This window comes from Mytilus trossulus, chromosome 4 (genome assembly GCF_036588685.1).
Source record: "Mytilus trossulus isolate FHL-02 chromosome 4, PNRI_Mtr1.1.1.hap1, whole genome shotgun sequence".
NCBI lineage: Eukaryota > Metazoa > Mollusca > Bivalvia > Mytilida > Mytilidae > Mytilus > Mytilus trossulus.
The window spans coordinates 94,590,895-94,603,302 of NC_086376.1; the positions used below are offsets into that span (position 1 = coordinate 94,590,895).

The 12,408-nt window shown below is 33.5% G+C and overlaps 2 protein-coding genes across 2 annotated transcripts; one reads left to right on the forward strand and one right to left on the reverse strand.

Annotated features, from left to right (window-relative positions):
• Nucleotides 1-415: 415 nt before the first annotated feature.
• LOC134716384 (heavy metal-binding protein HIP-like) lies at nucleotides 416-5,155 on the reverse strand. The gene is made up of 2 exons (XM_063579358.1): nucleotides 4,848-5,155; nucleotides 416-1,102 (listed from the first exon to the last, which is right to left on the reverse strand). Exons 1-2 carry the CDS (start codon nucleotides 5,062-5,064, stop codon nucleotides 624-626), a joined length of 696 nt encoding a protein of 231 aa, XP_063435428.1. The 5' UTR covers nucleotides 5,065-5,155; the 3' UTR covers nucleotides 416-623.
• A 1,245-nt stretch (nucleotides 5,156-6,400) lies between these two features.
• On the forward strand, nucleotides 6,401-9,276 carry LOC134716385 (heavy metal-binding protein HIP). The gene is made up of 2 exons (XM_063579360.1): nucleotides 6,401-6,703; nucleotides 8,580-9,276. Exons 1-2 carry the CDS (start codon nucleotides 6,487-6,489, stop codon nucleotides 9,068-9,070), a joined length of 708 nt encoding a protein of 235 aa, XP_063435430.1. The 5' UTR covers nucleotides 6,401-6,486; the 3' UTR covers nucleotides 9,071-9,276.
• Nucleotides 9,277-12,408: the final 3,132 nt, after the last annotated feature.

Consider the following 12,408-nt stretch of genomic DNA (forward strand, 5'->3'; position numbering starts at 1 on the left):
TTTTTCGATTTTTTTATAGGCCGTTTTTATGTTTTACTGTTACACCACTGTTCCAGATTAAGAGGAGAGTTGATATCTCGTTAACTTTCTTTTTGTATGTGTCTGTCCCCAGTCAGAAGCCTGTATTCAGTGGTTGTCGTTTGTCGCTATGTTACATATTTCTTTTTTGGCACAATAATGAGGCCGTAAGTTTTTTTTAGTTTGATTTGTTTTACATTTGTGATTTCGGGGCCTCTTATAACTTACTATGCGGTATGGGCTTTGCTTATTGTTGAAGGCCGTACGGTGACCTATATCTGTTAGTTTCTGTGTTATTTGGTCTCTTGTTAAAAGTTTTCTCATTAGCAATCATACCACATCTTCTTTTTACATATCAACTTGTTTTACAAAAATAAAACATACTTTTTAACTATTCTTTTTCTTTTTTTTATTAATATAGAAACTGTTTACAGATGTAAAATTTTATGATAATTTAAAAAAAGTTTTTATGATATGAATGGTCCTTATTTGCTCAAAGCACTGTATTGTTGCAAATCCTTTTTGTCAAAATGAAATGAAAGTAAATATAGTGGAATTAAGTCACAATGGAAAATACATGGCCGTATCAATTCCGTTGCGCGAATTTAATGAAGCATGAAACCAGTGAATGTGCTCATAGTATGGACATAGAATGGAGGATGCCCGTCAGACCCATGTCTAATTACTTCAACATGATCTCCCTTCTGAAGATGGACAATTTCATTATTTGATGCGCAGCCCAATTCTAGATGCTCTGCGTCTGCGTGAATAATCATTTCCTTGTGGTCCTCAACGTGTAGTGCCATTTCGATAACGGAGTCCTTCTTGGTGCATATTGTGACACTGAAATAAAAGAAGCCTTCTTCTTCTGCTACAAATTTTCCAGTATCAGCACAGTAACAACCTCCAGAGTTTACTCTGACTTTATCAAAATGAACTACTTCGTCAGCGACCATGTTTTCAATAGGATGGGTCAGTTCAGCAGAAAAGGCCACGTGGTGAGATTTTAAGTAATCAACTTCTTTGTGTAGCTGTTTAATTTCACAATGCAGGTCTTCAATTTCGTGCGTGTTGTTTTGAGCAGCTAAAAAATAAAAAAAAAAACTGTTGTTCATATGACAGCATTTAGAAATACTTTATTTTTAAAAATAAACCGAATTTTAAGTATGTCTAAAGAGGGAAAATGTCTTTTTTAAGAATGTTTGTCGTTTGGTTGTTTTTGTTATGCTATGACATTTTTAGCAGTTCTTCGACTTATGAGTTTGAATAATATCCCTTTGCTAGTTAAACTTTGATATTTTTAGTGTGTCTTTTTATGTAGTGATGTTAAAAATATTGTTTCAAGTAAGGGTGAAGGATGGTACCTATCAAAACGTTTGAACTTGCTGCATTTGCGATACCTGTCATATAAGTCAGGAACCTGGCGTTCAGTGGTTGTCGTTTGTTGACGTGGTTCATAAATGTTACTTTTTTCTTGTTTAACATATAGATTATACCGTTGTTTTTCCTGTTTGAAGAAATTTACACTAGTCATTATGGGGCACTTTATAGCTTGCTGTTCGGTGTGAGCCAAGGCACCGTGATAAAGACCGTACTTCGACCTATAATGGTTTACTTCAAGAAATTGTGACTTGGATGGAGAGTTGTATCCTTGGTATTCATACCACATCCTTTTTATTTCTATTTCGCCTTCTTTCTTTAATACTGAAAAAAGTCTAACATTGAGAGAAATTCATTTTTAAACTCTAACTTTGTTTTGAGTAAATGTCATATGTACTTATTTTGCTTTTGAATGTTTCTTACAAAGATATGCACCAGGATACGTACAAAGAGGAGACAGAAACCTAACGATTATGTAAAAAACATCATAGCATATCGTTTCAATGAAAATTATGGTTCATTAAAGAAAAAAAAGAAATGTTACCTTTATATCAAAGAAGAACGCTAGTATTTGTTGATATTAATACCGTATGTACTTTTGATATTGTATTGACACCAGATCGAAGGCTAGGGTATATTTCTGCTTTTAACTTTATTTTTTTCATGTTAAGTTATTAACTTTTTTATTGTGATCGATTGCGTAGCATTATTTTAAGGCAAGCGAGGTTCAAACAGGGAAAATTATGTAAGTTTGCAGCATACGCTTTTTTATTTGAATTTTACAAATGAAAACTTGAGACAGCAATTAAGATTATCAAGGTGATAGGTATTACTGGATTAACAAGATGATAGGTATTAAGAGTATAAAAAGTTGTATAAACGGGTGATAGGTATTTCTGGAATACACTAAGAGTATAAAGAGTTGTATAAACGGGTGATAGGTATTTCTGGAATACACTAAGAGTATAAAGAGTTGTATAAACGGGTGATAGGTATTTCTGGAATACACTAAGAGTATAAAGAGTTGTATAAACGGGTGATAGGTATTTCTTGAGTACACTAAGAGTATAAAGAGTTGTATAAACGGGTGATAGGTATTTCTGGAATACACTAAGAGTATAAAGAGTTGTATAAACGGAAGACAGTCAGTAGCGGATCCAGATATTTTCATAAAGAGGGGAAGGGATGGAAATGACTGCCCTTAGAAAGGGACCGTTCCAGTCATGCTTCTGTGATTCCCTATATAATCAACCAAATTTTTACCACAAAAAAGGGGGGTGGCCCTCTGGATCCGCATATTGAAGTTGAACGAACAAAAACAAGGGGATATGCAACAGAAGGATACTGAACGCATGCTCGGAAAGTAACAAGGACAAGTTTAAGAATACCTAGTAAATTGAGAGGCACCACAAATTAATTTAAATCTTTACCAAATATCTAAATTGGTTCGAAAGTTTCGATGCACTTGCATAATTCTTATTACAAATGATATGTCCAATCCTAATTTTATGATGGTGTTGTATATGAAGCACATACATTTTTACGAAGTGATGGAGCACCTAAATTCTTGAAAGAATGTCAAAATACAGCAACAAATGTCCTCACTTAACGATCATGTACTGAAGCAATGCTTTATTGAATGATACTAATATTAAACTAAATTATATGCATGTGATTAAGTTAACAAGAGTAAAAGTATCGAGATGTTATTTTTTGGGGGAAAAGGGGGGGGGGCATTTTAATGTCTTTGCAAGAATAGTCTTGTATTTCTTTCTTTCACCAAGGTAAAGAGATGAAGAAAAAAAATCATAGAAATTCTATTGTATCACCCCCCTCCAATGAGAGAATATTACTAGTTATATAGCTTCTAACAAGAACATATTTTAAGCTGTGTCTTGAATAATAAATAAGAGCTGTTATAGTGACGATTTTTAAAATCACAACAGATTTACCGCAGAATGCATAAATCAAAAAATGAATGCACACGCTGAAATGTCTCGACTGCTTTACTAACAATTGTTTTTTTTTTGTTTTGTTTTAAAGTCTTATCGATACAGGTTTAACTACATGTATCACTTGGAGTTGATATTTTATAAGATGCATAACAATGAGGTCAAGGTCAAGTAAATCCAGTTGACAGATATGTACACCTTACAATTATTCCATTCAACAAATATAGTTGACCTATTGCATGGGGTTAATGAAAAACAGATCAAAACACAAACACTTAGCATTGACCATTCAACCATGCATAGTTCAAAATCAGCGTTCAAAATCAGATGATACATGTACAGCCAAAAACATTGAAAGCACTTAATATAGTTGACATATTGCTTAGAGTACATGAAAATCAAAACGAAACACAAAAAATAGCTTTGACCAATGAATCATAGAAATGAGGTCAAGGTCAAACGAAAACTTAAAGACTGAAATGTACCCATTACTATATAATTCCAAACACAATATATAGTTGACAAACTGCTTAGAGTATCTGAGAAACAGACCTAATCACGAACCTTTAACTTTAAAGATAATCACTGAGGCCAAGGTCAGGTGAACCTTGACTGAGTTGCAGCTAGACGTTGCAATGCACCCATATACATGTACCTAACATACATTAGTTGTCATATTACTAATAACAAGTGAGAAATTCATATGACAAATTAAATATTTTTTTAGCAGTCGCTGAACCATGAAAATGAGGAAAGATGACCGGAAACATTGGGTATCAGCATATAAAGTTTGAAGCATTCATGCCATCTACATTTTGAAACATAAAGCTTTATAGAAATAGTCAACCCTACCGCAGCCGCCGCTGCCAGATTGTTATTCTTATGTTTTGAATACTGCGACGAAAACCGCGATTGCGACTTTTGTGCCAGACGAGACCAAAAATTACCGTTAGTATACCCATTATTTTGAATAAATTTTTTTTTAAATAACCACCTTCATCCTAAACAAGACTTATTAACAGAAATAAACCAATGAAATTTTCCAAGAAAATGTCCCTTTTCCTATACGATTATTTGAAGTGAGGAATATATTATTCCAAAAATATAGACGGCAAATATTTTATCACAATAATTGAGACAGAAAAACGAAAAGGGGAATAAACAATCACCCATTCGTGTTACTTTTTAATTAAGTTGGAAGCAAAAAATCAAAACGAAAGTATTTTTTTCATCATAAATAAATTAATTGACGGATCTAAGAAAAAAAGGGGGGAAAGGGGGGGAAGGGGGTGTCCGGGTGTGAAACTCCCGTTTTTTCTCGATTTTTTACTTTTTTTAAATTAAACATTTTGATTTTTAATTATGTGAAAATGCTATGTGAATGGGATTCCAAGACTGTTTAGAAAAACCCACAAACAACAAGCTCTATATGTATAAAAATTTATATCGTCTATAACACGTCGTGTAATATTGTTTCTTCTTAAAATAATTTCTTACCGTGAAACTCCTTTTCAATGATATGGTAGACGTTCTTTTTTAGCTGAGCATTTAGTGATGTCAAATCGAATTCGGCCTTCAGTGAAGCTGTGCGGTGACCAATAATCGGCATGAGCGGGGCATCGTTGTGTGGTTCTGCAACGGGAGTAGTTGACCCATGGTCAAATAAACTGATAACGCAAAACAGCACCAGGAGTGAAATGTGGTAACGAGCCATTCTAGCACAAGTTCAGGACTGATGTAGATGTTGAAAAAGGTAAACGTCGACAGTCGTTTGTATCTAATTTCATTTGAATTTCATTTTTATACAAATGTGTCAAGGCGCATGGGCAATTTGTAGTGTATTATAATCTGGTACGTTCTAGTACGAGAAACATCCCCTGTATTCAAGCTATTTTCAGCTGATTTCAATGTGCTGTAGTAGAATGTAATGATACAAGGGTTATAATGTGTTACTTTAGACACGTGCTTGTCTATGTAACTCTCATCAGTGTCTCTCGATTCAGTGTAAAGGCCAAAATCAAATATAAATTTAAAAAAAATCATTGACGATCACATAAAACATCGTCTTATTTTCCTATTATTAAAAGTTCATTGAAAATGAAAATGCAGAAAAATTGTCCCTGAAAACTCGTAAGAATGACTGTGGGTAGAAATATATAACTAAGGGTTTTGTGAACAGATAATTTAAAAACAAATTTTAAAAATGATATTATCATGTCAGTATAGAAGTGCTGACTACTGTGCTGATGATTCTATCAGTAATGAAACGTCCAACAGCAGTGACATTCACCCAGAGATTGTAAAAACTGAGCAAAGATACCGAGCAAGGAATTTGTATTGGAGGACAAATGTTTTATCAAACTCATTAGTAGCGCTCGATTTAAAACAGTTATAAATATGTACCTGTCAATACAATTATTCTATACACGCTTCATTCCCATTTGGGCTACAATTTTTATACTACAAATAATTTTCTTTCTTTCTTTCTTTATTTGTATTCACATAAGCATATTTATATAAAGAGAGAGAGAGAGATAGAGAGGAGTAAAACGAACTATTTCTTCCTTCCCTGGTGCATTAAAAGTTCGAGGTAAAACTAACCACGCCACTGAAACCGACTTTCGATATTTGGCCATGGAAATGTCGGTTAATCTAAAATGTATCGGCTGACTTTTAAGAAAGTAGCCACGAAATGCTGACATAATATAAATCTTTCGAATGTGTTTGCGTAACAAACCAAAGTGCATATGTATGTATCATTTTTTATCAAGTTAATGTAGAATTTGATTACCCTCTGCCCGTGTCATTCTGCACTCTAACTTGAAATGCATATAACCTTGGCATACATCCACGTTTTAAAACCTAATTGCACTTGGAATTGATATATTTGTCAGGGTTTCCTTAAAAAAAATTACAGATAAATCTTGTATAAACTTCGTAAAACTGACATAATTTAAATGCTGCCGATGCAGTATTTTTTCTTTGTTTCAATGTTCCAAATTTTGGACTGCTAATTCGGGCATGCCCATGCGCCTTGACACATTAGTATAAAAATGAGATTCAAATGAGAGCAATCACAAACGACAGTCGACGTTTACCTACTACAACATATACATCAGTCTAAACTTGTGTGAGAATGGGTCGTTACCAAATTTCCTTCCTGGTGCTGTTTTGCGTTGTCAGTTTATTTGACCAGGGGCTAACTAATCCAGTTGATGACCACAATGGTGACCACCACGATGCCCCGATAGTTGGCCACCATGACGCTTTCCTTAAGGCCGAATTCGATTTAACATCACTCAATGCTGACCTTGAAAAATTCATCAAACACGAAATCGAAAAAGAGATTCACGGTAAGAGCTTATTTCAATTAAAACAATATAACACGATATGTATTTTCCTCATATAACGCCTTATTTTGGAATTTTGTTTTTAAAATAATCTTGTGACACTGTTCACATCAAAATGCCTTATAACAGATATTTGAAAAGTTTTGAAAATGTACTAGGTAACTTATCGAACAAAAACAGTCATACGGAATGATTAAATGTTAATTTTGATATAAGAACTGTTCCTTGCTTTAAAAAAATATATATTTTTTTTGTTATTATCATAATTTTATTTTTGTGTAAGAAATTTGGAATTTTTACTTTAAAACGTTTTAGAAACAGATGATAACGCATTTCCCGTCTTGTTTTTTGCGATACTCATGTCTCTGTATCAATTATTCTGATACTATATTTACCATTTATATATTTGTCCGTCTAATTTTATAGTAAAGCCGAAGGGTAAATTATTTGGAAAATGTCAATGCTATATTAATGTTATCAAAGTCTTGTTAAACTTTAAAGGCAGCGATGGCCATCTAAAAATCAGTAATACTATGTTCGGTCATTCTAAGTTTTATGTCTTCATATCCTTGTAAATGTCGCCATATAATTCGTTGACTTTCGGTTTCATAGGCCTCCGTGCCCTTGTGGCCATATTAACGTTGTTAATTTCATTGTATGTGTACGGTAACTTTAAATTTTTCTGCCATCCTTGAGGCTGTTATTTTCATGGTATGTGCACGTTAATTCTCTTTTTTTTTTATCATGTTTGAGATTGTCAATTTAACCATTTTTGTCCTTGCTAATTTAATGGTGTATGTACGTTTACGTTCCGTTATTTGACCATCTTTGTCCTTGATAATTTCAAAGAATGTGTTCTGTAACTATCAGTTTTAAGCTCTACTTGTTCTTGTTAGGTTTTTTTTAGTATTATTATGTCTTCGGCAACCTAAGGGGATAAGACTCTACGGGTCCTTTTAAATTTCAAAACATGTTCGTTCACTCTTCATTCGTATCGTAGTATATTTCAGTTTTCGGTATGGAGCTGTATTCACCTTGTCATTTTCAATAATACTTTATTTGAATAACCTTCTAAATCTTTGGCTGTCTCTACAAGATTTTTCATAGATTAAAACAGAGCTATAAATTAGAATTTTTTTTTTTATTCAAAATCTTTTCTGTAACCTCAAAAGTAGAAAAGCAAAGCTATGTATTTACGGCAATATCGATCAAAACATCATGGTTATTAACCGTACACAATACATAATAAATTAAAACGCACGAATATACCCTGACCTTTGATCAGCTTTCAGTACAATATTAAAAGTACATTATTTGTCAATGTACACAAATACACGCTTTGTTCTTTTGATATAATTATATCTTATTTTCCTGAATGATCCTGAATGTACATACACAGCTAACGAAATTCTCATTGAAACGATAGGCAATACGGTTTATCTGCTCTTTGTTCGGGTTGTTGTCTCTTTGACACATTCCTCATTTTCATTCTCAAGTTTATATATTATAATTGTTAGATTTATGTCTCAGTGCTGTATATATCCGATGCATATCTGTGTAAGAATTATGCTATCAAAAAGCAAAATCATATCTATGACATTTATATACTTCAAAGTTTTTTTTGCGCACAAAAACATAATCTATAAATGTTAGACTTATCTCAGTATAGAGAGGTGCAATAAACAAGGTGATTTTTAAACTCACAAGTCTTACACAAACTGACGATGCCATGGCAAAACAAAATCAACCAACAGACAATCAACAGTAAAATATTTTCTCTTTGCATATTTGAATTACAATAAATATAAATTATTCAGTTTACTTAGACAATTGATCATCAATGCTGCATTATAAACCATAGACTGTATTTATATTTTAGATGTTGAAAACCATACAGAGCATAATAAGCATGAGATTGACGCACTCCATCTAGAAATTAAACATCTGCACGAGGAGGTCGAATATTTCAAATCTCACCACGTGGCATTTTCTGCTGAACTGACCCATCCTATTGAAAACATGGTCGCTGAAGAGATTGCTCATTTCGATAAAGTCAGAGTAAACTCTGGACACGCATACCATGCTGATACTGGAAAATTTGTAGCACCAGAAGAAGGATTCTTTTATTTCAGTGTCACAATATGCACCAAGAGGGACTCCATTTTAGAAATGGCTCTTCACGTCAACGACCACGATGAAATGATTATTCACGCAGACGCAGAGCATCTAGAATTGGGTTGCGCATCAAATAGTGAAATTGTCCATCTACAGAAGGGAGATCATGTCGAGGTAGTGAAACATGGCGCCGATGGTGTTCCTCCATTCTATGTCCATACAATGAGCACATTCACCGGTTTCATGCTCCATTAAATTCGCGCAAAGACAATAAGACAGCCTATTCTTTTTCAATTTTGAACTGATTCCGACTTTATTTACTTTCATTTCATGAGACAATAATACAGTGTTTTGAACGAACAAGGACCATTCATATATCATAAAGACAACTTCAATATCATCAAATTTTACATCTAAATGTCAACAGTTTCTATATTAATAAAAAAAGAATAGTTTAACAATATGTTGTATGTTTTTTCTTCCTAAAACAAGTTTATTTTTTCTTAAAAATTAATTTACCACGTCAGAAATCTGGCAAATAGTTCGATTCTATGTATTTTGGCGTTTTTTGTTGCACTTTAGTGTTCCTGTTCCGTTGTTTTCCTTTTGTAAGTGATGAGTTTCCCTCCGTTTTAGTTTGTGACCCGGATTTGTTTTCTCTCCATCGATTTGAACACTGGTATACTACTGTTGCTTTTATTGGTACGATTTAGTTCAAGTACATAGTTAGAGAATAACAGTTATACCCTTCCGGATCACCTGAGATAACCTTAGTTTTTGGTGGGGTAATTGTCGCTTACTCTTATATATATATATATATACTAGAACACACCCGTGACTTAAGTATATAACTATGCGCAAGCCTTGCTTTAGTATTAGTATTGTCATCTGATAAAATCATGCGGATTATAAGATACACAGTTTTCTCTGCTTTCAAATCTTTCTGTTTGAACCCGTCGAACTGGAACTTATCAATTATTGGTCATGACAAATACTAATTATTTGGAAAACTGTGTGACAAAAGGTCCTGGAATGGAGTATTTTTTAATCAACAGCATTGTCCTATATTAGTTACAAATTAAGTTGAATTATTTGATTCGCTGTTTTACGTCACTCATGCCCGCTAACAAATTGAAAACTGTACCTATGTAAACGCCTTTTTTTTATTCCAGATTTTTAGTATTCGTATTGTTATCTTAGAAAGTCTTACTGATTAAAATACTATAATCGGTAACAATTTGACAATTTAGTAGTGTCAACCCTGTGATTATGACCCGTGTATATAGCATATTAGTCCTGCATACACTGTTTGGTGGTGCCCCTGTCAGATGCGGAACGTACAGATAAGGTAATAAGTAACAGGTGATTATACTATTGGCATCGGTATCGGACTTGACCCGGAACTTCTTAATTATTGGCAATATTAATTACGTGGAAAACAAAAGGGCCTGGAGTGGTGTAATTTTTAATCTACACTTTTGTACTATATAAGTTGTATATAAAGTTGAATTCTTTGATTCGTCGTTTTCACGTGATGACGGCTGACAAATTGGACCTCGTAATTTTAGTATTATAGATATATGTCAATGAGAGGAGATTTCGATTTATAAGTTCGTAAGAAGAGGTGTAATAGGGTATTGTGGGGTATACATCATTAAGAGATTTAGGTATACGTTAATTAAAGGAGGTATCGGGTATTCGTCAATAAGAGAGGATTTTGGTTAACTTTAATGACGAATAAAGTAGGGTACATGTCAAACAACTTACATGTGAGGTGTTTACTTAAAAAAAGTACATTCTAGATTTGTTCTAAACTTCAGCAAAAGGAAACGTGGGATACACATCATTGAAATTGGATGTCGGGTGTTTGTAATAAAAGACCATGTGGGTATAGGTCATTAATGGGGACGTCATATACATAGATTTGTGGTATATGTCAATAAAAGAGGGACGAAAGATACCAAAGGGACAGTCAAACTCATAAATAGAAAATAAACTGACAACGCCATGGCTGAAAATGAAAAAAGACAAACAGAAAAACAATATTACACATGGCACAACATAGAAAACTAAAGAATAAACAACACGAACCCCACCAAAAACTAGGGGTGGTTTCAAGTGCTCTGGAAGGGTAAGCAGATCCCGCTCCTCATGTGACATCCGTCAATAAAAGGAGGTTTGGAATATGCGTCACTAGAAAGAGATATCGAGACAAAGTTCCGGACTTAGAACAAACATATAAACATTTTTTGTCGGGTTTAACTATATAGATTTCACGAATCTCAACCACCTTTTAACTTTCATTTGTTATGAAGGGAACATAAAAGATGCTATGAAAATCACCACAAGAAAATCTCTCAGGTTTATTTTAAAGGTATATTATTTTAAATACTCAATAATAAACAGTTCCATGATGTGAGAATGATCTCAGTTACCTAAAGCAAGTTCAAAGTTTTTAACCATCTAATATGAAACCATGCCGTTTTTCACTGATATGCGCCAACCCAACAGCATACAAAAATGAAATATTTCTAGAAATGATCATCTAGAGTTCAACATATAGAGTAACAATAGTTATCAAAGGTACCAGGATTATAATTTAGTACGCTAGACGCGCGTTTCGTCTACATAACTCACCAGTGACGCTCATATCAAAACAGTTGTAAAGCCAAACAAATACAAAATTGAAGAGCATTGAGAACCCAAAATTCCCAAAAGTTGTGCCAAATACGGCTAAGATAATCTCTTCCTGGGATAAGAAAATCCTTGGACAATAACTTATTAATTTTGTTTCAGGATGCTAGTAGTTCTAATGTCTAAATCAGCCGTGTAATTGTTCTTCAATTATTTCCTAACATAAGCACATGAATAAAGGCAACCCAACAACACAATAAACTGCAAAGAAGCTAAAAGAGATCAACACATACTTAGTGTATCACAATGAAAGAGAACAAAACAAAACACCTCTGATTTTGTTATAAGAGGAGAAAGCTAGTTACGATCGATCCAAATTTTAATCAGATTTAAGAAGAAAAAGAATCAAAGGGGTAAAAGTGTGTTCGCAGTTATTAAAAAATAAAATCACAAAAATACTGAACTTAGAGGGAAATCAATTCGGAAAGTCCATAATCACATGGCAAAATCAAATAACAAAACACATAAACACATAAACAACGAATGGACAAGAACTGTCATATTAAACCTGGTTTCATAGCGCTAACCCTCTCACTTTGATGACAGTCTCATACATCGAGCAAGTCCATATATTTAACATAATGCCTTACTTCACTCTGATATCTGATGCTGTACTTTCGAGCAGATGTCTTACTAGACCTTTTCAACATCTCTCGACACCGAGTAATGACACCTACAGTTTACAGGTAAAATGGATGGGTCTCAAACACAAAAAACATCATGATTATCATTACGTAACATATTGGATTGACGGTTTTATACTGTATTGCCTATATAGCTTAAGAATATATATCAACCAAATAAATAAATATATGAATGTTGGCTGGATGCAGACATTTATTTCGCCTTTTCGCGTTTTCGTGTCTTCTCCTTTCACTTTGCAAACGCGAAATTGGGAA